The 27551-nt window shown below is 49.3% G+C and overlaps 2 protein-coding genes across 12 annotated transcripts in view; one reads left to right on the plus strand and one right to left on the minus strand.

The window, feature by feature from the left end:
• The window catches only part of FARP1 (FERM, ARH/RhoGEF and pleckstrin domain protein 1), a 319198-nt gene extending 315480 nt beyond the window's left edge, over positions 1-3718 (plus strand). For 5 of the 6 annotated variants that reach the window (XM_032277520.1, XM_032277519.1, XM_032277521.1 and 2 more), the window contains exons 26-27: positions 377-528; positions 2238-3718. In XM_032277520.1, coding sequence (XP_032133411.1) covers positions 377-528; positions 2238-2319 — 234 coding nt within the window. In that variant the 3' untranslated portion in view covers positions 2320-3718. The remainder of the gene's footprint in view (positions 1-376; positions 529-2237) is intronic. The other variant, XR_004268890.1, reaches the window with a different exon arrangement.
• A 1570-nt stretch (positions 3719-5288) lies between these two features.
• Positions 5289-27551, minus strand: part of STK24 (serine/threonine kinase 24) — a 138322-nt gene continuing 116059 nt past the window's right edge. For 5 of the 6 annotated variants that reach the window (XM_032277527.1, XM_032277524.1, XM_032277530.1 and 2 more), the window contains exons 4-11: positions 27415-27523; positions 26905-27062; positions 17570-17755; positions 14841-14986; positions 13013-13136; positions 11630-11698; positions 10002-10138; positions 5289-7137 (exon numbers count right to left, since the gene is read on the minus strand). In XM_032277527.1, coding sequence (XP_032133418.1) covers positions 7101-7137; positions 10002-10138; positions 11630-11698; positions 13013-13136; positions 14841-14986; positions 17570-17755; positions 26905-27062; positions 27415-27523 — 966 coding nt within the window. In that variant the 3' untranslated portion in view covers positions 5289-7100. The remainder of the gene's footprint in view (positions 7138-10001; positions 10139-11629; positions 11699-13012; positions 13137-14840; positions 14987-17569; positions 17756-26904; positions 27063-27414; positions 27524-27551) is intronic. The other variant, XM_032277525.1, reaches the window with a different exon arrangement.

A 27551-nucleotide genomic window follows, 5' to 3' on the forward strand; every position in this document is an offset into this window, starting at 1 on the left:
GCCGCCCCTCTCTCCAGCAGACTGCCCTCCTCGGGAAGGACTCTGGCCTCTTGAGCTCCAGCCGGGTGGCACGGGGAGGCCCTGTCCACCGGAGGCCCTCAGCTCTCGGAGATGCTGACATGATCATCCACTGAAGGACCACCTGTCTTCTGGCTGGACAAGGGATGGGGTTGGCTTCATCCACAGCTCAGTCTGGGTGGGGACTTGACACCTGGGCCATCACAAACAGGCCAACGCTAGCTGCCACAGTCCCTTCCAGGCCCACGCCCAAGGGTGGAGCTGGCTGGGCTCCCAGAGTCCCTGCCCAATAAGGGGTAGCAGCCAGGCCCGCTAGCAGAAGCTGCCCCTGAAAAGCCGCTTCGTTCCCCCTTTCCAGGACAATCATCCCCTCGCCAGCCTGCCTCTTCTCGGATACTCGCTGACCATTCCCTCGGAATCTGAGAACATCCACAAAGACCACGTGTTCAAGCTGCACTTCAAGTCCCACGTCTACTACTTCAGGGCGGAAAGCGAGTACACATTTGAAAGGTACGCACCCCCTTTCCCACACACAGTGCCCTGCAGCAGAGGACACCTCTTCCAAACACCAGGATTTCTCCCAAGTGAGATGCCCCCAGGAAGCTCCGGCTTCCCTGGGCCCTGACCCCGCATGGCCTTGGCTGAGGCCCTAGCCAGCTCACTTGCAGGTCTCTAATGTGGTGCATGTCCGTGACTGTGAAGCTGAACCCCAGTTGGTGCCGCTAAACCAGCTTCTGTTGGCCCAGCTTTACCCACCCAGAGGAAGCCTTTAATAACAAAAACCAAACCGCACCTCAGGCTTCTCAGTCTGTGCTGTATTAGGCCTGTAGTCACGCAGCTCCTGCCAGGGTCATGGCAGAAATGCTGGTTCAGGGGACCTTATAAGGAAGGACTCTTCGTTCTCCTCGGGGTTGTCTGTCTTATCAGTGAAACCACCTACATGATGTAATGGGACCCAGGGGCTGCAGACCTCATTTAGCCAAGAAATGAAAGTGAAACAGAGTCAGGCTTAGGCTGTACCTGCAATTCATATTTTGAGTAAAGATTCTGGGCCTCTGCAAGTTGCATGTCCAAGCAGACTACCCAGGCAGCTGGCACTGCTGAGCCGCCCCCTGGGGTGGAGGGAGGGGTCCTCGGGCAGCAGTCCAGACAGGGCAGTTCCCCATTCAGGGAGCAGCTTTTCTGCTGCTGTTGGAGAGAAATGATGCTGAACTCTACAAGGATTTCTAAAGCAGTGAGGCCAATCAGGAACAGTGCACACTTCCAGTAAATTAGCACAGTGCTTTAAAACCAGAGTTTAAAACTCCTGTGACATCCAAAGTTAACACTTCCTAAGCACTATTGCCTGAAAAAGGAACCTAGAGGAGAGTCATTCTCAAATCTGATCCTGGACAGAAAAACTCAGCTTGAAGGACTGAGCTCAACAGCTGGATTTATCCATGTTGGGATTTTGTTATTATTGTGCCAAAGAGTCCAGCCTTGCAGTCCAGATCCTGAAAGGCCTGGGACAAGGAGGCCAGGTAATTCGGGGAGTCCGTCCTGCAGGGTGTTTAGCGGCATCCCTGGCCCCTCGACCCACTGGATGCCAGCAGCAACCCCTCCCTGTGACATCTAAAAATGTCTCCAGACTTTACCACATGGGACAAGCTTTGCTCCCAGTTGAGAACCACTGGTATACAGCAAATACACAAATAAAAGGGAGACTTGGCAGCTCCTGGGAGGCTTGGACTGGAGGACTGATTGATTGAGCCCCAGAGGTAGGCTGCAGTGAGCTAGAACTGCCCCACTCAACTCCAGTATGGGTGACAGAGCAAGACCCTCTCAAAAAAAAAAAAAAAAAAAAAATCCAGGAGCGGGGAGCTTTCACTACGCAGGATGGGGCATGTACCACCGTTCTCTGCACTGTCCATGAAAATAGGAGGTAGCATTCTCCCCAACAACCAGAGGCCACCTCACTCCTCAGAGCTCCAGTGGAGTGGGCCGTGTCACCTCAGCAAGGCACCTGGGTCTCAGGTACTTCCAGCTCCCTTCTTGAGTGTGTGTGCCCAGGCCCATGGGTCTCAGGCCTGGGTGCTGGGCGTTGCCTTGCTCTTCTACTGAAGTGGCAGATTACAAACCAGGTGGCATGACATGACCCTGTGTTTCTGTAAGTGATGCCCACCCAAGCAAAAGGTGGACTACAGCGTCCCGAGGGTGTCACTGGCTTTCCTGCGTTGCAGGTGGATGGAAGTGATCCGCAGTGCCACCAGCTCCTCCTCACGAGCCCCCGTGTTGAGTCACAAAGAGTCTCTTGTGTATTGATGGCGGGACACATTACTGTTTCTGCAGTGGCTGCTTTCCTGGAAGAAGTTTCCTTTCTTCTGCATTCATGAAGCCTGGTAAAATTAACACCTGTCTGAAAATCAAAAACATGGCTTCCCAGCACCTCTCCTGTCTCCACGGCCGTGTTTTTTAACCCTGTCTTCTCTGCGTCTGAACAGAACAGCACTCCCACCTCCAGGCACCCGCTGGGGGCGCTGTTCTTTGGCTCGTGCCAGTATTAAAACATTGTCATTACGAGTGCCAAACACCATCTTCCCCTCCACCCTGCCCCTGGAAAAAAAGTACACACACATCCGTTCAACACAAGACAGTGCAAATTGTCTTTTTTTTCCTAAAAAAGGAAACTTATGATTCTCACCCCTGGGCTGCTGCGTTTTACGAAGTGGATTTCCCAGTGTTTGCAATACACTCGGCGCAGCCTTAAGCAAATGAGATCACTTTCAGATTTCGTTTCCAGTCTTTCTACTTTTGTAATAGGAAGTTAGTAGGACTCACTCCTGTGACGAATAAGCAATCTGCAGCACACTGCGTTCCACCGCGCGTTTCACGCTCAACTGAAAACACCTGTGCCCAACCTGCTTCTTGATGCAAGTTGACCAAATCGTTAAGTGGTAACTCTTTCCAAACTGTAGCGCGTTGTTTTCTGTGAAGAAAAGCCGAGATCCAGTGCAATACCTGGACTGTCACCGTACCGTGAGGGCTGTACACAATGAGAAGATAGTAAGCCGTGGTGTTTTGCTGTCTGTGTCACAAGCATGAAAAGCTGTATGTCACTGATCTGCGGTATGTTGCGTGATGAGCGTGTAGTGAGCGTGCTCCTGCAGAGCACGGTGAAGTCATGGTACTAGTCCCCGGCACCTGTCATTACTTCTGTATCCTCCTGCAGCTGTGGTTTGAAACCGCATTCTCTAGTAGTATCGTGCCTGTCTTCAGAAACATATTTACCTTTTTGTACTTGTTCCTCCCAGGCATGGGGTAGTCAGTTGGACTGCACAGGGAACACGGTTTCCAATGGCGGCTCAGGCCCCAGCTCGGAAAATGTCTGCCTGTTCTCGATGGTGATGGGTAGTTGCCAGTCCCTCGGTGTTCCTAAGCCCTCCTCCTCCTCAAACAGCGGAGGGGACGGCCGATTCAATCCCGTTCTCTCCAGTGCCCCGCGCTGCAGCCGGGAGAGCCTGCTCACCCGAGGACCAGACACACGCCCTCTCTGTGGAGCTCTGACTGGTGTACCTGGAAACGGCGACTTGCAAACAGACGAGGAGCCCGACGTGTGTTAATCATTTGCCTTACAAGATGTACCAGACGGTTTCCAGTACTAACAAAGGGAATAAAATACCTCACGCCACAATCCAGCATATTGACGTTTTAAGGCAAAACAGCTAACTTTTTGTCATCTTCATTTTCTGTGTGCGTGCGTGGGAGGGAAGCGGCTGGGTTTCTAAAGCCCAAGTGTTGAGGTGAGGCAGGGAGGGGCCCTGGAGCCCGTGCTCCTCCCACCTGCAGGCAGCGGCAGAGCGCATGGCTCCGGGGCACGTGACACAGCTGCAGCAGGCTCCCTCCAGAAGTCCCCGGTCACTCATTCCTGGAGATTTGGGATGAGCCAGTCTCCTCACGTATTTCTGAATGATTCCAAACTCTCTGCTGCACACTGGTGGTTCTATTTGTGACCAGCACCTTTGCCTCCTGTGTGCCCGCAGGAAAATACTACAGTGTGGGCAGCAGTCCACTCTCAAGCTGCCAGGGACAGATGGAGTTTCAGACACACTACACACGAGACACACCCTGACAGCAAATCCTCGTTTTCTTGAGCTTTACTGGCCCCTGCATGACACCGTCCCTGTGCTAAAGAACGTGCCCTGTTAGGCTCACTCTGCCTTTGCTGACGTTTTATAGCAGAAATGCAGAAGCTGTGTTTTTTAAGGAAAGAAATATCAAAAATGTTTACAAACTGACCACGTTTTGCCAAAGGAAAGGTACAGAATGCTACATCCAAAACCACACCAGCCACTTCACAAAAGCAACTCGGGAATAAAACTGTTGAGTAAGGAAGGCAGATGCACGTCCAAGAAAATCCAAGCCCAGTGGGAGGCAGCCAGGGCATCCCACACCACACTGGTGTCGACCTCACCGGCAGCAGCCAGCCAAGACACAGCTCAAAAAGGCAGGAGCTACCAGCCACCCAGCCCTTGCCCCCCAGATACAGAGGCTGAGCATCTCCCCACCCAGGCTGCAGGCTCCGGGCAGCTGAGCCGGGAGCAGCTGAGGGCTGGCACTGAGACTGGTGACAGTACACCTGTCTCAAGGCTGGGCCCGCAGACCTGGCTACAGACCAGTGGCAGGTGATGATGAGGCAGGTTCCGGTGACAAAGCTGGTACCTGGGTTCTCTCTGAATGCAGGGCTGGAAGCGGCTACACGAAGGCCAGCTTCCTTGGCTAAGTTGCCCTTAAAAACATTCCAGCCGACTGTGTGTGTCTACGGAAAGTAACAGCCCAGGAGAGTGCACACAGGCAAGCTGCTTTCTAACTCCACCAAACCCCATCTCCCCCAGGAGGCAGAAGTGACAGGAAACACTGCCAGTCAACTCTCAATCACTTGTTGTCCACAGAGAAAGGAGCTGAGTATGATCAGTCTGATGACTGCAGAGACCCCTGTTCATACCAGTATTCTTCATTAGAACCCAGTCCCTCGAGCAGCATAGCCACCTTACTGGCATGAGATTGGCTTCAGTGTTAAAAATGGTGATGTCATTGTCCATTTGTAAATCTGAAGAACTCTAAATTGCTGTCCACCTTGGCTCCCTTCAAAATCAGGTAACGGCACACCCTGGGGGAACACAGACTCATTTGTGTGATTATCTTACAAAGGACGAAACTAACCTTTGGCTTCTGCCGCATGCCTCACGTAGGGCAACAGTTCCCACACAAATACTCCCTGGAAACAAAATGAAATCATCTCCAATTTTATTATTCAAGGTAACATTCTTGTGCAGAGTAATAAGTACAGTAAGAATGAGCAACTCAGTTCTATTTCCCCTAACCAAAATATATCCCTTATAGAAATTAAGGGTTCAACCCAAATCCACTTCTAATAAAATACCTCAATTTTAGAGTTTGAAAACCAGACTGTACTAGCAAATCGATACAATAACCCACTCAAGCATCTGTAGCTCAGGGCTCTGTCCCCTCCCCATGACTTCCGGGCCACTAGACCAGCAGATAGCTGAGCTGCATCCCCGAGCTCACACATGAACTTCCTTGCCTCCAAAACGCCTATATCTTACTCCCCAAGAACTGGCACACCCACAGGAGATAACAATAATCTGCTTCCACAAACATCAAAGAATGCTTCATGTACCAGTCAACTGCTGCTGCAAGAATTCTTCCCCATTCCAGAAACCCGGAGATTTTTCCCCCTCACCAAGCAAGGCCCCACAGCAAACCAAGAAAGACGTGGCTAGCTGCCTGAATAGCAAGCACGGGCCCCTTTCAGAGAAGCAAAACAACCCTTAAGGTCCCTGGCAAGCACTATAGCGATCACACAAATCAGCAACCTCCAACCACATCGTCTCAGTGAACAGGTGCACAAGCTGTCCAGGGTGCTGAACTCGGCACTCGGCAGCTCCACACCTGGGGACTTTTCCCTGGAGTCTTCCAAAGTGTCCTGTTACACACTCACAGCCATGAGTACACATGCACAGCCACACGTACACAGCAGGTGCCCTGTCCTCTGGAGAGTCACATTTCAAGGAGTATGCAAAATAAGCATGTTATAAAATTTATTCGTGTAAGCATTCAGACATTTTTAGGTGGGAAAGATGATATGCAGAATCCACTACAAGGTGCAACAAAAAATCGTATTAGATAGGATGGTCCATCTGGTGCAGACCAGCACTGGCACAATTCCAAACAAATGTCAGACGAGAGCGCTTCATGGGGAGAAACTGAAAATAATAATTTAAAGCTTCATGAGGCAAGATATGTTCCAATTTAAAACACTAAGAAATAGTACCGTCAATGAAAAAGGAAATCAACCTTTAAATGTACCAAAAGAGGTGCAGGGCAAACAAGAGGAAAATTTGCATTTGTTGAGGTACAAACAGGAGTGTTCTGTAAGAGAGGGGCATTAATGATTATTAATGACAAACCCTGCAAATACAAAATAAAACCCAAATCACTGGTCACAGAATTCAAAATTTACATGTAATAAAGGCAAGGCAATAGACTCAAGTTATGGCCTGGCGAATATTTACTCCACTGACATTATCTACAGAAGCACTTGGCCAGTTTGTACACAGTGATTCCTTATGCACGCCGAAAGGGTTTCCATAAAAATGACACTATATACAAATCTGTACACCCATCCACCAGAGCGATTCTCCAGCTCCCAGAGGGAGTTCTCCACGTAAAGCAGGATACCTGAGGTTTCATGTCTTTAGTTGCCTATCCCAAATATACATTTCAGGGTTTGTTTTTGTTTTTAAAGACACTTCCCTTGAATATGTGCACTATGGTTAAAATTAAAAACAAAAGTAATAAAATGATCGCTGGAAGGAGCTAACCCTCCCCACCCATCTGAGAGACTTCATCTGGCTGCGGCACAGCGAGGGCTGTGTGTGTCCCTGGGTGGGCGCCCGGCATCAGGGTGGCCCCCGGCGGCACACCTCTTCAGTGGAGTCAGCGAAGGCTCTCGTTGACTTTTGAAAAGAAGGAGGATGAAGAAGAAAAAGGGAAAAAACAAAACCCCAAATGCCAAAGGAATTTCAGTGGGATGAAGTTCCTCCACCACTTAGAGAGTATCTAGGGAAAAACAGAGAGAGAAGTCAATACATGTCATTTCTCATCCCTATGCAAAAATTCACATAGTAACCAAAATCTCATGTTTCATAGGAAATTGCAAGTCATACAAAAATAAGTGGAGCAAATATCAATGGGTTAATAAGTCTAATTTTAAAAGAATGCACATAAAGATTGAAAAAATCATGATCCTCACACAAAAACTCCAGAGTACATCACAAAAAGCAAGAATGGGTTCAGACTCCCTAAAGAGATGTGAATAAAACAGGAAATAACCCTTTAACTTATGATCAATTTTCAAAACCTGAAAACTGATACATACACAATGACATAGTAAGATTCCAAGGATGCATATACATTCCTAATGTGAGTACAGGAAACCCTTTTTGACCACAAAAATAGTGATAGTCCAAGAATCTATTTCCTAGAACTGCTTCTGAAATATGGCCCAAGCGGGAAAAACACATCTGCACAAAGATGTCTCTCTGGATTTTCGTAATTATACTCGATTTGGAAAAAACTTCGATGCCCAACAGTACAAAATCGGTTAAGTAAACTATAAAAACTGAAATAATAGAGGTTAAAAATTGTAATTATCTATATCTACATATATATATACACACACAATATTAAAAATATGTACAAGTTAAAAAGTGCATAGAAAATTACAGGTTGGACATATCCCTTATCTGAAACCCTTCTGGCTTTGGATCTGGGAATCTCTGCATTATACTTACCAGTGTACATCCCAAAACCTGAAATCTGACATGCCCCAGAGAGCAGTTCCTTTGAGCCTCACGCTGGCGCTTAAAGTTTCAGATTGGGGATTTGGGATATTCAACCTGTATATGTGCACTATATTAGTTTACATGCGCAAATTCTGTATTCTAAATACTATAGAAAGTCTAAAAAGTCTTATCTGCACTATAATTTGCAGGTAGATAAAAGAACTCAGTAAGTTTATAACCTGGTATAACCATAGAAGGCAAAGATGATGCTGAGATTTGGGCTAAAGTGGTAGGATTGTGGGTAATTTCTGTGTCTTCCAAACGTTCTACAATATTGTCTTGCTTTAAGATACAAAAAAGGATAAGGATGGGGTCCCCTCATGACCAAGATTCCCTCAACCATTTTACAATGGACTCCAAGTCACATGTCCAGGAGAAATGGCTGAGGATATTTAACGAGACTTATCTCAAATGTTCCAATTCAGAGCTCCTCTTTTAAGGCCCTGGAAATACTTGGCACTCTACCAGAGAACAAATTGTTACATAAGGTCCTCCAAAAGCACACCAAATAGCCATGGATCCTAAGACTCAATTTTCAAGAAATATTAATGACTAAATCATGGGACGAGTTGATGTCACACAAAAGAATGCAAACATTAATTGCAACTGAGACAGAAAGGCTCTGAAAATGCTTCAGATGAGAGGCAGCTCTCATTTTTCCTATGGTCATCCACTGAAATGACGTGTTCGGAGCAAAACTGGCAGGAAGTCTAAGCCATGGCCACCATGGTTTTGGCAGCCATTGGGGGTGAATGCTCAGAGGGAGCTTCAGGACCAGAGAAGAAAGAAGTGGAAGCCACAGCCCAGCCTGCAAGGGAGATGATAAGCACGCCGAGAGGCAGGTTGTCTGAGGACAGAGGCGGAAAAAAGGGCACACATCACAGACAAAGGGAAGAGCGCACCGACTCGGCCTCCCTCGTGAATCACTGCGAAGTCAAGTTTTAACACAGCATAGACATCAGTAGCTACAGACCCGCACAAGGGTAAACAGAGTCAACCCCAGCCACGATGCTCAGTGAGCACGTGCCATGTGCTGAGTCTGAATGGAGACGTGCTGCTAAGTGTAAAATACACATCATTCCAAAGATAGTCCCCCAAAAAATTTAAAATATCTTACTGATGATTGCTGGTATTAATGTTGAAATAATACTTTGGATCTGGCAGGTTAAAAAATGTGTTGCTGAAACTAATTTCACTTCATTTTTCTTTTTAAAAACAAGGCTACTAGAAAATGTGAAAATCTTTTTTTGTTTGGCTTTTCGAGACAGGGTCCCACTTTGTTGCCCAGCCTGAAGTGCAGAGGTGATCACAGCCATAGCCTCAAACTCCTCAGCTCAAGCAATTCTCCAGCCTCAGCCTCCCAAGTAGCTAGGACCACAGGTGCAAGCCACCATGACTGGCTTTGTTTGTTTGTTTTTGGGTAGACACAGGGTCTTCCTATTTTTGCCCAGGCTGGTCTCAAACTCTTGGCCTCAAGCAATCCTCCTGCCTAGGCATCCCGAAACACTGGAATTACAGGCTTGAGCCACCACATCCAGCAGAAAACATAAAATTCTATGTGGGGCCCCCCCTGTACTTCTACTGGCCAGCACTGGTACAGATCAACTTGCCTTAACAACTGAAAGCAGCAGCATGGCACGGGGTGGGGGAGGGTGCTGGGAATGGGAACACGCTGAGTTGACCATGCCCAAGCTGCTGGCATTTCTCACACTCAACTTTAAAGCCAAAAACCAGATAGATGCAAACATTTGGCTAAGAACGATCATTCTCTGGCCAATAATTAAGCTGCATAATTAAGAGGAGACAGATACTTTACCGCCACCCTGTATTTGCGTGGCAAGAGCTACAAATACACAAAGCCCTGTGGCTTTTCCAGCAGTTTCCAGATTCGGATCCTTCCTTCACATTGATTTCTAGAACTCAGAACCAAGTCACCTATAATTCACCTCTTACTTCCACCCTGAGGCCTGCAAGGTAACAGGGACAGACAGGCCAAGAATGAAGTGCCAAACTCAGCAACAGTCCTGGCCCGAGTAGAGGCTGCTGCCTCCCCAGCCCGGAGGGGCCCCAGGCAGTTACCTCTGGAGTCGCTGCACAAGCTGCGCCACCATGGTGTCGGAGATGCCGGGGCACGCCTCCTCCGCCAGGTAGATGGCCCCTCGAAGCTCTTCAATGGACCCCAGGTTCCCTCCGCATGCCTGGCTCTTCTCCTTCAACTGAAAACACATGAACAGGAAGAACAGCATGAGGCACACCAGCTACAGAACAGCAGAGCGCACTTTTCAAGGAGCAACATGGCAGCACCAGGGTGTTTGGGAAAAGCTTTGACTCCGGCTCCAGGTCACTTCAGATTCCTTTTATTTGGGTGGAGGGATGGGGAAGCTGGAGTGCAGTGGTGAGATCTCAGCTCACTACACCCTCTGCCTCCCAGGTTCAAACGATTCTTCTGGAACACAGCCTGGAAAACCCACAGGGCCAATTCCCAAGGGACGGAATGAAAAGCAGGACGGCGCTCTACCATGGACATCCTAGGCAGGAAAAAAAACAGGTGCCTGGAACCATGTGCCACGGCTGGAGCAGGACACTATCCAGTAGGACCTCCGTGTGCCCTGTGGCTTCCCCAACACTAGTAGGCTCAGCTGTTTCCCACGGAAGCTGCAGGTGAGGACTCGGGCTCTGCCCACAGCCCTGCTCTCACCTGCTCTCAACCTGCCAGGTCAGATGCCCTCAAACAAACCCCCCAGGGCACCTGCTGGGCAGAGCAATGGGTGAAGGCTCATTGGAGGGCTGGGAAGAGGCACTGGCAGGACCGTGGCTGGCCAGGCACAGCCCACAGCCAGGGCTCCCCCGCTGCGGGATGCAGGCGCAGGGGAGGGGAACGAGCTCCTGTGACACTTCCTCCCAAGGGCATCCCCTTCAAGGACAAGGACCCCAAAACACAGCCACAGTGGAAAGCACCCCAAGAGGGCCAGATCCCCATGCGGCCCATGGTGAGTACCTCAAACGCAGCCTCAGCCATGAAGGGGCACAATAAGAAAGGTGGGGTGACTTCCAACTTATTTTCAAATCCGCTGCTAACCAGATGCAGAACAATCTTCATTCTTACAGACTACTTTTGAAAATTTCTCAAAACACAGTGTGCACTGGGCCAGCCATGGGAGCACCTTCCTCTGGGAGGGAGAGGCTGGGGGGAAGGAAGGTGGGGGGAGGGCAGGGAGCAGGGAGGGCAGGCACAGGGAGGGCGCCATACTGCTGAGCAGAAGAGGGACTTGGGTGAAGCACGTGGCTCAGGGAAGACAGGAGGACTCCGGGCATCCGTCTACTAAGAAGTAAGAATGTACTTTTCACGTGGCCAGAAATTGGTCTGAGGCAAAAACAGCAGGCTGTACCCAATGAGATTTGCTAAAAAGCAGCACAATGGGTGACACAGGGTTTCAGGTTGATGACTGTCATCCAGTCTACAAATTCCAGGCTGCAGCAGAGTGGGCACCTCCCAGGGAGACTCAACAGAGGCACCACCCAGGACAGAGGGGGGCAGAAGGTGGTGCCTGGCGCTGGCAGCCTTTGGGGAGGCACGATGCGGGCTTCCAAGCCTCTGCCAGCTTGTCTTAATGTTCCCAACTCTTAACTGGCAACATCACCACTGACGTGTGCCCAGCTTTTCCCTCCCCGCCTCCCACTCTGAAAAGGCCAGCCAGGTACCTTACCTCAGCAAACAGAGGAGAAATAATTGTAGATAAACACTGAGAGAAAGGCCTCTTTGGGATGTCTTTCTTCTTGGGGGAGAGAAAAAAAGGTCATGAGAAACAGTTAACATTCACATCAGCAATAATGCAATAAACCTCACATCTGGACTATGGAAGCTTGGGGGCTGCCTCTAACTTCACGCTGAGTAAACGTCCTCCACGCACCACGACATCAGAACAAGGCCATCGGAGGCGTCTTCTCTCGCTAGACTTCAAAGTTTCACTTGCAGTGACATGCAAAACCCGCACTCGGGGGAAACCCGCATCTGGGTTCCATGTGGAACTCCATGGGCACAGGGCGGTGCACTGCCTTGTCTCACTAACTGTGCAGAAGAGCTTTACTGGTTGGGCATGGTGGCTCACGCCTGTCATTCCAACACTGTGGGAAGCCGAGGCAGGAGGATCATTTGAGCCCAAGAGTTGGAGTCCAGCCTGGGCAACACAGACCCTGTTGCTACCAAAAAAAAAAAAAAAAAAAAAAAAAAAAAGTTTTAAATAAACTGGACATGGTGTCACATGCCTGCAATCCCAGTTACTCAGGAGGCTGAGGTGGAAGGATCGCTTGAGCCCAGGAGTTTGAGGCTGCAGTGAGCTATGATGACACCACTGCACTCCAGTCTGGGTGACAGAGACCCTGTCTCAAAAAAAAAAAAAAAAAACAGGGAGAGACAGAGAGAAAGTACTTTACTAATGCAAACCTGGAAATAGAAATCAGGTCAAGATCAACCATTCCAAGTGCTGTCTAGGACTGAGGTCGAGTTTCTACTTTTGCAGCCTCCACGTGGACACTGAACACCTGTTCACTTATCAAAGCAGGACTTGTAGGATCAACAGGGGACAGCACTGGCCCACCCTGCCTGAGAGAAACTACACCACTATGCTTTACAAGACCCTAAATAGATGGCCTTTTGTAACTTTAATGGGCATAAAACCAATTAATCAAAATTGTTTTACATAAATATCAAAAGCAATGCAGTTACTTGTAACGTCCCTAAAACTCAATCACAAAATTATGACATGTAAGTAAGTAACCCCAACATGCAAAACAGTCCCTCAAAGACAGCTATGAAATCAGTTCACAGGAGACCTCACCCCGAGACCCCATGACGGCAGAGCTGCAGGGAACAGGTTGGAGCGGCACAGAACAGAGCAGAGGCCAGACTCCCCGGTGTGAGCTGGATCATCAGACAGAACTGAAGCTCCTGACCTGTCCACCCCCTAGCAACAAAAAACAGCTGCCACAAAGGACCCCACCTGCACCCACAGCAAGCTTCACACACAAGTGCCTGCAAAAACCCTGTGAACTGAGGTCAGGTGTGAGCATTCTGGAAGGCGCAGACATACCTTGTTTCCGTCTAAGTCTGACGGCTGAAGAGCTCCGTTCTCAAGATTCTTGGGATCTTTTTCTCGGATTGTGAAGATCCAGTCCCCTGAATCACTGCCCCCTGCAGCTTGGCCATCTGTTTCCCTTAACACAGAAATGCAGGGAAATCCCGTCAGTGCTCGCACACCTGCTCTGAGGACTCGGGGACCGCCGAATCCACACCCACCAACCCCAAGTCCCCACCCATCACATCCTTGCCCAGTCCTTCTGGGATTTTCCAAAGATGCTCCTGCCTCCCTCACAGAGAAGGGACCATCGGAAGGTGGTTCCCACACCCCCCTGGGTGCCACCGTGTGCATGCCCACCCTCCTTCTCCTCCACCTCTTCCTCTTCCTCCCAGAGGACACCTCCTTGGGAACCCCTCTCAGGGACATCAGCTTCTCTCCGCTGGGCTCCTCCTCTCACCGCTCAGGCAGGCGTCCCTGCGTCCTGCCTCACCACAGCCGTCTCTCAGCCTGGGTTCTGGGATCCACACTCGCTGCCTCCATTTGTTACCCTCCACGCACTCCAAAGCCCACTCATGTCCCTCTGGATACTCCCTGGCCCCTCATAAGATGATGATGTGCTGGTCACTCCCTATCCCGAGTGGGCCTCAGGGGCAATGATCCCTTTGCCCCACTGATGCCTGTGGCCCCACTGAGCCTGCGCGTCCTCCTGCCCCTTGCCACACCTGTCCCCTCTCACTCACAGGTGGAGCCTCACCCTCATACCAGCTTCCCTATGGGCCAGCCTCACTCCCCCACACACCCCGACTGACACCCTTTGCTCTCTTGGCTCCACTGACTTCCACAGAAGGTGACCCCTAAGCCCGCCTCACCTGCCCAGCTGCCTCACCTGAACTCCACACCTCCATGCCACTTCACGTTGGACGTCTCCTCCTGGACAACTCAGACTGACACACACAGTCCACCCACACCCGGCTTCCTGCACCTCACATCACAATGCCTGCGGCCACACTGCCCAGGCCTGGACACCAGCTTCCCTCCTTGACCCGAATCCACCGCCTTGTCCTAGCTCTCCAAGCCTCTCTCCAGTCTCTTCGTCTCGTCATCTCTGTGGCTACCCCTGCAAGCTCCCAATGGCAGCACCTCAAGAACTTCCAAGGTCAGTGGTCTCAACCTTGGCTTTAAACTGGCATCACCTAGAAACCCTGAAAAACCACTCAGGGTCTCATCCCCAGAAACCTTCATTCAACTGACCTGGAGCATGGAACTGCACTGTGAACCAACCTTATTCCTGCCAAGGCGTGCAGAACGGATGGGTTCCCAGGCTCCCACTTCCTGACACATCCCTGGCCCGACCGCCTCACCAGCCTTCCCCACACAAATGGCTGCAGCCCCACTTTGCCTCTGAAGCCAAAGGAACTCCTAGATGCCAAGCTTGAAAACAGTTCTCAGTAAGTCACTTCCTGGTACAGAGCTTCTACTAGACTCAACAGGGAGTCACAAAAACATGCATTTCTAGCCTTTCAGGTATTCATGTGACAGTTTCACCTCACCAGGATTTTAGGAACAGGAAGTGCAACGGAAAACAAACAGAACAGAGCGAAAGAGCCAGGTCCAGATCCCTACGCACAGCTCAAACCGAGTTCACTCGCAGAAACTCCACCGACATCATCAAGAGGCTAAATGATGCCCAAACAGACCCACGCTGTGTCTAACACAACAATAGCCACCAACCTGGATTATCTGAAAAAAACTCAGCAAGAAACAAAATGCACACCAAACAAGTGTCAAGGACCAGCGGCTGCATTCCACAGCATGCTCGGGCCGCCCAGGGGCCACTTACGCGTCAGAATCCTCAGAGCTTGAGTCGTCCTGGCTCTGCTCGGCCTTCCATCTCTTGTACCTGTCGATGAGCTCGGTCAAGTAGGAAGTTTTCTTTGCATTGCGCAGGATAAACTTGTGCTTCAGTAACTCCCTAGCAGTGGGTCTCTGGAAAAACACACACACAACAACCCAAGTATGAGATGAAGCTCTCCATCCCCCCCGAAAGGACAGACTTCAGCCTCAAAACATCAGCCTGCACACCGACGCCGGATGACTGGACTCCACTCCACAGCTCTTCTCACTGTGACTCACCCCAAGATGAGGGTCTCAGGATCTACGCCTGGACTCCGGGTGCTGTGGTGGGCATGGCGCTGAGTTTCCGAGGAGGTCCTTAATATTCTATAGGTAGCCATCCAATGAAAGAACAAGAACTTCCCCCAGATAAATGCACTTCCACAGAAAACTCTGCACAGGGCTTCACGGGGATTATTCATGAGAGCTTATCTCCTAATTTATAAAATACTTTATGACAAATGCTGACAAAATGTGTGTTCTGGGTCGCTTTAACTTTTTTTTTTTTTTTTTTTGAGACAGAGTCTTGCTCTGCTGCCTAGGCTGGAGTGCAGTAGTGAGATCTCAGCTCACGGCAACTTCTGCCTCACAGGTTCAAGCGATTCTCCTGCTTGAACCTCCTGAGTAGCTGGGACCACAGGAATGTGCCACTACACCTAGCAAATTTTTTCTATTTTTAGTAGAGATGGGGTTTCACCATGTTGGCCAGGCTAGTCTCAAACTCCTGACCTCCGGTGATCCACCTGCCCCAGACTCTCAAAGTGCTGGGATTACAGGAGTGAGCCATCGTGCCTGGCCGCTTTGTTAACTTTCTGTATTAATGTTTCACCACATCCAGGCACATAATAGAAATGTCAATTTGGAATTAAAGAAACCGTAAGAGAGACAGCAGAAGCCCTTTTTCCTGTCTGTTGAGAGAATAGCTGGGTGCTCTTCATCACCCACTGTCCCAGTTTAGAAAGGCTGTTTCCCAGGTCCCTCCCTTCCCTTGTTATTGGGCTGAGGACTTTACCCATGCCCTGAGCTCAGCATGGCCACCGCAAGCAGCACCTGGCCAGCTACCTGCCTTGAAGATGGTGACAGTGACAGGGAATGTGCTTCCCAAGGAAACCTGCATGGCCCAAATTGGAACAGACAGAAGGAACACCCAAACATCGAGTCAAACCAAGTTCCCACTCACTCCAAACTACGAAAGTTTGATTATAAGAGTCAAGCACGTTTTCAGATTTAAGCTCGTGAGAAACCTAATCACCTCAGGTACTGTCCCTCCCTGTCTACATGAGGGTAAACCCCAGCTACCCCCGAGGTGCTCACATTCTCGCCTCTCAGCTGGCTCCTCAGTAGCTGTAGGGTGGAGCGGGTGTGTGCTGGGGAATAAGCCCATACTAGACACATGCTGTGCACGGGAAGGCATGCCTGCAAGCGGCCATATCTCCACCAGTGCATGGTGGCTGCAACAAACGTCATCATGTAATAAAATGCAGAGCATCGTGGCACGTAGGACAAGCCTCACCACTACCTGACGCTGATGGGGTGATCCATCACTGGCGTGGTGGTCTCCGGCTGCATCTCCTTAGAGGTGCTTAAAAAATGTTGTATTCTGGCCGGGCACAGTGGCTCACACCTGTAATCCCAGCAATTTGGGAGGCCGAGGCAGTGGATCACGAGTTCAGGAGATCGAGACCGGCCTGGCCAACATGGTGAAACCACAACTCTACTAAAAATACAAAAATTAGCTGAGTGTGATGTAGCGCAGCGCACCTGTAGTTCCGGCTACTCGGGAGGCTGAGACAGGAGAATCCCCTGAACCCAGGAGGCGGAGGCTGCAGTGAGCCAAGATCATGCCACTGCACTCCAGACTGGTGACAGAGTGAGACTCCGTCTCAAAAAAAAGAAAATGTTGCATTCATGTTGCATTCCCCACTTAATTCCTTTACCAAAACCAGCATATTAGAAAACCATGATGCTCTTGAAAAAGTAACCACCCATTTTTAATTAAGAGATAGGAAATGGGGGGCTCAGCTTGGCCTTCAGCTAACTCTGCTGGAAAACTCAAAACAAAACAAGGACATATGGTGCTGCATCCAACACCAGCACACACCAACAACTGTCAAAGAAATGTCCTAATTCAAAGAGAAAACAAGGCAAAGCCACACAGTCGTTACTGCTGTAAGGCTCTGCCAGAGTCTATTAAACCTAAAAAGAGAAGTAGGCAGGAAGAGGCGGGGATAGCAAAGATGGGGGCTTGGTTGTATTTGTATTTTCTAATCTTCTGTTTCCTAACACATGCCACCTGGAAATTGAAAACATTTACTTTAAAGACATATTTAGCCATTTATTTCCGGGCTACACTTTCCCATTCCTAAAAACAGTGTAACAGTTTATGACCTGATCCTCTATCAATATTAAACTTTGATGATTCCACATTTGATATTAAGGAGAATATTCTTCAGATTCAATAAAGTATGAGATGGCAGAAATCTAAAGGAAATTGCTGATACTTATAAAATGCATTTGCAAACCAAAGAGGTCAATCATACTTATTTATAGAAAAAGAAAAATGAGTAATTCCATGAAGACAGCTGAAAAGAGTGATTAAAGAAATCCCAACAGGACGTATCTAAACCAAGTCAAGACTCACATAAGGAGGGACGTTCGGATCCCCAGGAAACTTACAAAGCTCGGCTCCTTATTCAAACAGGCCTCCACAAACTCCTTGAGGGGTTTACTGTAGTTTCCTTCCAACGTCGGTGGGTTGTTCTTTGGAATGAGGAATAAAACTTTCATGGGGTGCAGCTCGGAATGAGGTGGTTCCCCTCTTGCAAGTTCAATAGCTGTTATGCCTAGGGACCAGATGTCTGCCTGCAACAAGAAAAGCATCTTTACCAACACCAAGCAGAAATCAACTCCAATTAACAGTATTTATGGGAAAAATGGTAACATGTCTCAAGACTTCCGAGGTTTGGAGAAAGGTATTTTTAACTGCTATTTAAAAACATAAGTCCTCCCTATAAATTCAAGAGACAGTGACAGGAGAAAGTATAACACGCCAAATGCTTTCTGCCTCTACACGAAGACCACTTATCAAGCCACTCCTAACACACCTCCTGCTGGATGCGTTCGGCGTTCCCTGTGGAGTCCCTGAAGCCAGCAGGACCGGTAGGAGAGGTGAGCAGAGAGGAGTCCAGAGAGGGAGTACGCTTGTGGGTCACCCCCTCCAGCAGTGCTTGGAACTTAGGGCACAGCTTTGAGGTCAAGAGCAGGTACCTTGGTCTCAAGAGACCTGGGCTGAAATGCCAGTTCTACAGACAAAGTCCTGTGACATCGGATGAAAGGGCTAACCACTGAGCCTTGTTTCCCGAATTTGTAGAATGCGAGTGGAAGAGGAGGTGGCCGAGCCAGGTGCCTTACATGGGGCCCATAACTTTAAAAAAAAAAAGTTTATTACAAAAATGCTCAAACATACAGTGAACTGAGAAATAGTAATATAAAGCATCCTCATAAACCGAGTGCAAGAATTTCATGATTATTAACATTTTCCCACACAGGCTTTGTCCACGTCTCTGTGTTCCCATAGTGGATTTTAAAATAACTCTGTCATCATCCCCCCGCCGACTACTTCAGTGTGCCAACGTAAGGACTTTTTACTACCTATCAATGCCTAAAATTAACACCGATTCCTCCATGTCCTATATAATTAAATGTTCTCCGCTGTTCAAAAACAGTCATTCCACGGCCGGTTTATCTGAATCAGGATCCAAACACAGTCCACGGGGTACAACAGACTGGTTCAGCCTACAACAGTCCTCTCCCCAGTGCCATCAACTTGAAACCGGTCCCAAGTTCTGGATCTGTCTAGTGGTTTCTTCCTGGTGTCATTTACTGTGTTTCTCTAGTGCCTGCATTTTCTGCCAAATGTCCGATGGGAGACATCTGTGAAAACTGTGTGGCCCCAACCAGCGCACCTCGAGTCCAGCTGCCCCACCTCCTTCTGCTCAACCAAGCAGTTATGTGAAGGAACGAAGTCCTCGAACATGTCATGTAAATGAGAAGAGCCAGGTAGTCTTAAGAGGAACTTGACAGCTGAGACTTTGACAGCAGATGATACCAATCCCCACACAGGACCAAAGCTGACAGTGAGGCAGGATATAGTCCTATATGGGCTGGCAGAAGATGACTTGGGGACCGGGGTAGCGAACACGCCTTACTCTGGTACAGCTTCCCTGCTGCTCTCGCTGTGTACTATAATCCATCACCATTCCAAGAACTTCAGTTAGAACTCAATACATCTCTCGCACTCACTCTTCAGCAGGAAATGCAGAGGCTGAAGCATCATTGTGGTGGCTGCAAGGTGCTTTAACTCTCCAGAGGACACACTTGCCATGTTCCTGCAACCTTAGCGAGTACCAGAAATCCCTACTGGAAGCCCCTGAGCCCATGGGAATGATGCCTATGGCATATTCTATTTCCTTATTCTCAGGGAAGACAAAAAGCTGCAGGCAAGTCTTGTTCTAAATTCTTTCTACTAAATACTATACTGAAGGGGTCAGTCTAGAAAAGCTGATGCTACAAGAAATACAAATAATTTCCTTCCCTCTACAACTTGGGCTCTTTGCTTTAGTCTGCATTGTGTCATCTTATAAACCAGCAGAAATGCAACTGATCCTGGCTCTTGCCCCTAGGAGGGGGAGGCAGGTGCACAGGGGTACAAAGATGGGCAAGCATCCAGAACCATGGCCACAGCAGGAGGACAGGAGTGGGCAGGCACAAGGAGGAAGGAGGGGAGAGGCAAGAACAGAGGCAACTAATATGACCCATGCCCAGCAGCGCTTCTCCACACCAACAGGTGACTCTCAAGTTTGTGTGATTCCACATCTGTCTGCTTCCCAGGCATCTCAGATTTCGTTACAGTTCCCGCTGTTTTCAAAGCATGCTCTCTCCTGGCCACACAGATCCAGAGCCTTCTCATTTTTAAGGGCATGTAATAGTTAACACGCATTTTGGGAGTACATGTGATATTCTGGTACAAGTATACAGTGTGTAGCAATCAAATCTGGGTAGCTGGGATACCACCTCTCACCTCAAACATGGATCATTCCTTTGTGCTGGGATCATTCCAAATCTTCTCTGCTGGCTATTTGAAACACAATAAATGATTAACTATGGTCACCCTACTGTGCTACTGAACCTGATCTCTGACGGAGGCTCCTCCAGACCTCCAAGCACCTCTCAATCAGCTAAGCACACTCGGTGACTGGCAGGGCCCGGCAGTGGCCGGTCTCTATTGAGGAGTACGTTGGTAACGCACTTGCCTTGATTTCACTCAGAGGCCCGAGGACTGGTTTTCAGGCTCAGGGACAGACAGTAAGCAAGCAGCAGCCAGCACAGAGGAGCGAACACCTGCTTCCACGAGCCAGTGGGTGCCACGGGAAGTCCACTGAGAAAACCCTGCCAGCCCCATCTGAATGCAACCCACACAACGCTCGCCTGGCTTCCCAGGACGGCAGCAGCACAGCCCCATCAAGAACAAACATGGGGGCTGGGGCACGGTGGCTCATGCCTGTAATCCCATCACTTTGAGAGGCTGAGGCAGGCAGATCACTTGAGGCCAGGAGTTTGGGACCAGCCTGGCCAACATGGCAAAACCCCATCTCTACTAAAAATACAAAAATGAGCCAGGTGTGGTGGTGCCCACCTGTAGTCCCAGCTACTTGGGAGGCTGAAGCAGGAGAATCACTTGAGCCTGGGAGGCAGACGTTGCAGTGAGCAATACTATAAGCCTGGGTGACAGAGTCAGACCCTGTATCAAAAAAGAAAAGTGGGAGCCATCCTCCAGGCAGCCATGCCAGCAGCCCAAGGGTCACCCAGCTCCTTAGGACCGCCCTTTGGACCCTCCTAAATCCAGCCGCATCCCAGGATGGATGGTTGCTGAGCTCTCAGCACCCTGCGTCCCCTCTACCCCTCCTAACTTGGATCAGTCTAAAGCGATCTCTTCTCCCCAGGACTTCTGTGGGGGGCTCCCACGTGGTCTTCCTGCCTGCTGGCTCTCCTGCCAGACATCTAACTATGACTAATTTGGAAACGTGGACTGGCACTTGAATCAATGGCAAGCAATGTTGGCCATACAACACATCGAAAGCCACAAAAATATCCAAACTTGTGAAAACCAATTACTTCCACTTCTAGGCATCTATACTAAATTTTAAATTTGGAAGATGGTATATGCCCAAAATATTCAACAGCAGCATTACTTATGTTCAACCTCAGAAGAATAAGTTGCTATGGCACATTAACTTAATGAAGTATGGTATTCAACGTCTTGGTAGGAAACTTATATCTATTACTGCTTCCAGGAAACATGACAGCAGATTAAGAACTTGTCTCTGAGGTGTTTTGTTTTTGAGGTGGAGTCTCACCCTGTCACCCAGGCTGGAGCCTCGACCTCGTAGGCTCAAGCCATCCTCCCACCTCAGCCTCCTAGATAGCTGGCTGGGACCATAGGGCACACCACCATGCCCAGCTAATTCTTTAATTCTTTCAAGAGGCAGGAGTCAGAGGTGGGGGTAGGTCTTGCTTTACCGCTCAGGCTGGTCTTGAACTGGCCTCAAGCTCTCCTCCCACCAGGGCCTCCCAAAGTGCCGGGGTTTTAGGCGTGAGCCACCACGCCTGGCCCGTGTCTGAGTTTTAAAGTAAACGTTATGTGGGGAACAGACAGTCATCTTCCAAAGCAATTAAAATGAGGTGAAAGGAGAGACCCATTTTGGGCCATTTGGGAAAGATATGAAATGAGATACTAAGACACTGCCGACAGAGAAAGCAAACACTGGCTTCTAACATACGCTCCAGTCAGAAGCTGCAAATGCGCATGTTCACTGCGAGCACATCTTCCTGGGGCTCGCTCCGGAGTGACCCCTGAGCTCCCGGTCACTGATGGTTCAGGACTCTCCCTGACAATGGGAGAGGTGGGAGTCTACCCAGCAGCATCCTCCATCTTCACACTATCGTGTCAGATAAAGAACGCTGGCTACAAATCTAAACGTACAATACAATTTAAGTGATAGTTTTTAAATTAAATAGGGAAAATAATTCTAAAAGAAACCAATCAACTCTATAATTAAGAGGAAGAAGAAAACCATGGATAACTCTAAGTCACAGTTGTAACCAGGCAAAACAAAATCTGACTTAATATAAGCGTATTACTTAAGCAGATGCGATCTTTAGGAACACACTTGTAAGTGGTCTCTAGAGGCGCAGGTGATATTTATCACCATTAAGAGCAACATGTGGTTGACCAAACATTACTACCTTCGAAAATAAAGCCTGCTGCCTCCCACTTCACCTTCTTCCCTCACCCTCAGGGCTCATCCTCCCAGCCAAGCCTGTGAGTAATTCTTGATCCGGATGCAGGAGCAGGGAGGCTGTGGGCTCAGTGCCCAGTGACAGGAAGGGCTGGTGCACAGTGCACTAGACGGGCCAGCTGCCTGGCTTCTGGCAGCTCGTCAGCTAATCCCACCACGCTTTCACTCATCTTCAACTATGTTTTTTTCTCCATCAATGCATCACCAATTTCCACTTTCCACCATGGGTGGACTGCAAACCAAGCACAATCCATTCGCTAACATACCATCATCAAAATCTTACAAGGAAAAAGGGAGACTTGAGTTCTTCAGCCCAGGACCTCTCTCTAGTGTTGAAACCGGTGGCTTCTTGGCAGTGAGCAGAGTTATCTCCCTTGGCACAACGTCCCAAGCATAGGGACTCCTTCAAACAAACCTAACTTCCCAAAATCCCCTTAAAACATTAGTCATGAAGGTTCTTATGACATGTGGGCAATAAAGACTTAGTAATGTCATGCTTAGGTTAAGAACTTAGATGGACAGAAGATGCCCTCTGTATGCAAACACATTCAGTAACACTTGAGCAACCCAGACAAGGGGACACAGGTAGTGCCAGAGGTGACAATGCTCGAAAAGGGTCCCAAACAGGTTCTAAAGATAAACAGCAAACAGAGGTGTGTACTCCCTTTAGTTCAGTGAGATGAAGAAGCTAGTAAAGCGGGTGAAGTCCATCACTTCTCCCAGCCCTCCCTTCCTTCGAGAATCACCGTGTGAACCTACGTGTGGCTTGGGCACATGCCTTCCTAACTACCATACAGAACCCTGTCCCCAATAACGGGAAGGTCTTTCCTTACCTGCAGTGCAGAGACTAGGGGGGAAATTGTCTAGGAGTCCCGCAAGAGAGAATGGAGGGAAAGCTGGGAAGCAGCTGAGTGAGTCACAAGACCAGAACGGCCTCCAGTGCACCCCGAGGAGCACTGGCTGCGCAGGAGGCAATCCAGCCACTGGAGGGCCACACACGGGGTGGGTGGAAGAGCAAGCTTGTCAGGCCATGCTTGTGACAACAGCTGCCAGTCCAGAGGCGCAGGGGGGGGGGGGGGGGGGAGCAGGGGAAATCTCAGCCCTAAGGCCCAGCCTGAAACCCCCCTTCTGGTAAACCCTCCTTCCAGACGCAGACACAGATGTGACCCTCACAGGTCCTCACCACACATCTCCCAGATCAAAAAACCTAGAAAGTCAATTTCACATCAGCATAAGAGTTGGCTCAGGATTTCCAGTTCAGAGTTGTTGGGTATGATCTAAGCAAGTGAAACAACTAACTTCTGACACAAGTCAGGGTAAAGGTAAAAACTGACCAAAAATGTGACACATTTTTTCATACTCTCTCTAACCCACCCCACAATACTACAACACCTACTGATCAGATCAAAGCCTTCTGATGTTTTTTTTTTTTCCTTTTCTTTTGAGACAGAGTCTTGCTCTGCTGCCCAGGCTGGAATGCAGTGATGCAATCTGGTCTTACTGCAACCTCCGCCCCCTAGGTTCAAGCGATTCTCCTATCTCAGCCTCCTGAGCAGCTGGGACTATAGGCGTGCGTTCACCACGCCCGGCTAATTTTAGTATTTTTAGTAGAAATGGGGTTTCATCATGTTAGCCAGGCTGGTCTCAAATTCCCAGCCTCAGCCTCCCCAAGTGCTGGGATTACAGGTGTTCATGAGCCACCACACCTGGCCAGAGCCTCCTGATGCTGTAGAGCTGGAAGAAGGCAGCTGGCCAAGGTGTGATGTTGCGACATCGCTGCAGTGAACACCTACGGAGGCCCTGCCCTCTAAGGAAAGCGGGTGGGGACGGCTCAGGCAGACAGGGCAGCTCTTGAAGAAAGGTTCTCAAGCAAGCAATGACGGTGGTACTAAAAATGTCGATCTTCACATGGCCTGTTTCCTTTTCTCCGTGGCACTTGCGTGATCTGAAACTGCTTATTTACCGTTTCTTCTCTCGACCTCAGGAGAGGAGGGAGTGTGCCGTCTTGCTCACAGCTGTATTCACAGCACAGTTGCTCAGTACAAATTTGTGAATCAGTGACACCAGCTTGATTTTCCTCATTTGAAGGCACCTAACTTTTTAAGTTTAATGTTTGTAACACACCTTTTGTCCTCCTGAAAAGATTCTGACATATGTAAATCATCTCTGTTCATTCACTTGGCTTGGCACCAGGCAACGTCTTTGACTTATAGGTTCACATTATTCTTAACTTCAGGTAAGTTTTAAATCTTTAAAAGCGCTTCAGTTATATCTATTCTGGAGTTTCACCAATTAGCGCTGTGCACTGATTCTTTCAAAACTCTTTCAAACCTCTCTCAGTTCGAGTCTCAACTAGAATGCCATCTCGCCAGGGCCCAACTCTGAAATGGTCTCATGCTGAGGGGCCCACACCTTCTGCCTGCCACTCTCTAGGGCTATTTCTCACCTAAGGCAGGTAACTCACTGAAAAAGGTGACTACAACATGGCCCGCTTGCTCCTAACGTGCTGTTAATTCTTCCTTGTTTACTGTCAGTCTCCCCCATATGAATTTAAGATGTACAGGAGAAGAGACTTTTGTTCTTGTCTACTCCGGTATTACTGGAATCTAGAAAAATGTGTCTACACTGAATGGGCTAAAGGAATGAAACAATCAATATGAAATAAACACGGTAATGAAAGAGGGAGACAGAAAGAAAAGGAAGGAGGGGGAGGAAGGAAGGAGGGGGAGGAATGAGGAAGGGGAGGTAGAGAGGGATGGAGGGGAGGGAGGGAGAAGGAGGGGTGGAGTGGGGAGAGAGGGAGGAAAGGAAATCTAAGCTCAGAGTCCTCAGTCACATGGCAGATCAGCTATTTTATTACAGTGAATGAGAAGAGAATAATCAGGGTGGTGTCATCCAATGAGTTAAGAAACATGGGTTCTAGCCTCAGCCTTACCAAAATCTACACGGATGAACTTTGACAAATGGGCTTCAGTTTAAAATAAAGAACATGGACTAAACATGTAAGCTCCTGGTCAAGTCCTAAAATTACATGAGCCTAGGAAAAGGGCCAACAGCCAAGGTGGCTGCAGAAATGAGATGCAGCCAAGGCGGTGTCCCTCCCACGTGGGGCAGAGACACTCCCACATAGCACACACACCCAAGACCAGCCAGGTCTGCTATGTGGGGGGCAGTGGGGGGGAACCACTAGTCACTCACTGGCCAGCAGCTGTCAGGGCCACCACAGTGCTCAGAAAATCCATAGACACTGCTACCACTCAACAGTGAGACAGTCGGGCTCACTCCTCCCGTGGTGGAACCAGGTATGCCCACAACCTGAGCTACAACCTGGACACTTTTTTTTTTGAGATGGAGTCTCACTCTGTCAGCCAGGCTGGAGTGTAGTAGCATGATCTTGGCTAACTGTAACCTTTGCCTCCTGGGTTCAAGCAATTCTTCCCTTAGCCTCCCGAGTAGCTGGGACTACAGGCGCACGCTGCCACACCCAGCTAATTTTTTTTTTTTTTTTTTTTTAGTAGAGACATGGTTTTGCCATGTTGCCCAGGCTTGTCTCGACTACTGAGCTCAGGCAATCTGCCTGCCTCTGCCTCCCAAATGCTGGGATTACAGGCATGAGACACCACACCCAACCAGACACTAACAGTCTGTGGCTGGCAAAGTGACCCTGGGTCTGCAGGGAAAGTCACCTGGTGCTTCCTCTACTATGTTTAACAAGGTGGGAAGTCTACTGAGTACTGGGAAGATTTCTATTTAAAAGACCAGCAACGTTTGGCCTAGACACATATCTGAGCTAAATATTTGTTTGCTCAGAAATCTGGGGCCCAGGAAAGCCTATTCTCTGTGGATCACGAGGCGTGTTAACTGCAGGCAGGGTCCTGAGAAGAGCAGACTGTGGGAACTGAAGTTAAATCGGAGCCCCAGGAGGCAAAGCCCCAGGATTTTTCGTCCCATCTAACAGAGTTCACAAAGAGGGAGGGGCAGCCGAGAAAAAGAGTATGAGAAAAAGTAGGAGACCGTACACAGGACAAGTGAGAACAGTGGGAAGAAAGGGTGAAGATTTCATCTCATGTTGACAAGGACCCGCTGGGAAAGAATCCTGAGAATTAAACATAATAGGAAGACTCTGCAGCAGCCACTCGCAGCACGCTCTTTCTCTTCTCTCACCTCCGTGGACCCCTCTCTTTCTCTTATGGGAGACAGCCCCCTTCCCTACAGTCCTCTCAAGGCTGCAGAGAATCATACACTTGCACGTCAACCCCCAGCTGCGCCCAGAGAGCAGGTGGAGCCCTCCGCAGCCCCACATGCCTCCAGCCCTTGCCACCGCTACCCCTCACCACTGCCACTGCAGCCCTTCTGTTCCTCCCAGCCCCTCTGTCCTGTGTCCCCACCCCCACCAAACACACATGGCCTGAGCTAAAAACCTCAGCCATGGTGGGCTGGATAAGCAAAGGGTATTAAACGACAGAGCAGGAGACAGAGGATAAAACTGTTTGTAAACAAGGCTGAAGAGCTACCCAAATGACCCACCTCAAGGTACCAGCTTCCTTCCAACTTAGAAAAGCCACCAGGTTCAAGAGTGAAAGGTGGGAGCCCTACAGACCTAGTGAGGCCAGACCTAGTGGGGCACAGTGCCGGCCCCCGCCTTCCCCTCACCTTGGAGTCGTAGGCCGACTGCTTGATGACCTCGGGTGCCATCCAGAACGGGGTGCCCACAAAGGTGTTCCTTTTGATCTGGGTGTCGGTCAGCTGGCCAGCCACGCCAAAGTCCGCCAGCTTCACCTCACCGTGCTCAGACAGCAGGACGTTGGCCGCTGCAAAGGAAAGCCAAGGGCGCCCTAGACGGCGTGGACTCACGACTCCGTGCACTGCCGCAAGGAACACGCGCTTCTTGTCCCCAGCCAGGTGGCAGGCCCGAGAACACGCACCAGAGCTACATTTTTCGTCAGACACCCTCAGAGCCAGCCCAGCCCAGGCAAGGCTTGATTTTGCCCAAACAATTACAGTCCACTAAAGGACCTTTAAAAAAACAAACAGCCAGAGAAAACAGCTCTGCTGAATGAAGCCAAGCCAGCAGAGAAGCAAAGCAGAGCCCACGAGGAAACCCCGCGGCCACCCACCTCCACCTTCAGTATCTCAAAGGCAGGAAAACGGACGTGCTCTTACCTTTAATGTCTCTATGGATTTTCTTCTCTGAATGGAGATAATCAAGTCCTTTCAGTATTTCTCTTAATATAGTAGCGATCTGGGTTTCATCTAACGAGCCAGGTTCTAACTAAGAAGAGAACAAATTCTTAAAGTTA

This window comes from Sapajus apella, unplaced genomic scaffold, assembly GCF_009761245.1.
Source record: "Sapajus apella isolate SASKATOON/1434 unplaced genomic scaffold, GSC_monkey_1.0 scaffold9, whole genome shotgun sequence".
Lineage (NCBI taxonomy): Eukaryota > Metazoa > Chordata > Mammalia > Primates > Cebidae > Sapajus > Sapajus apella.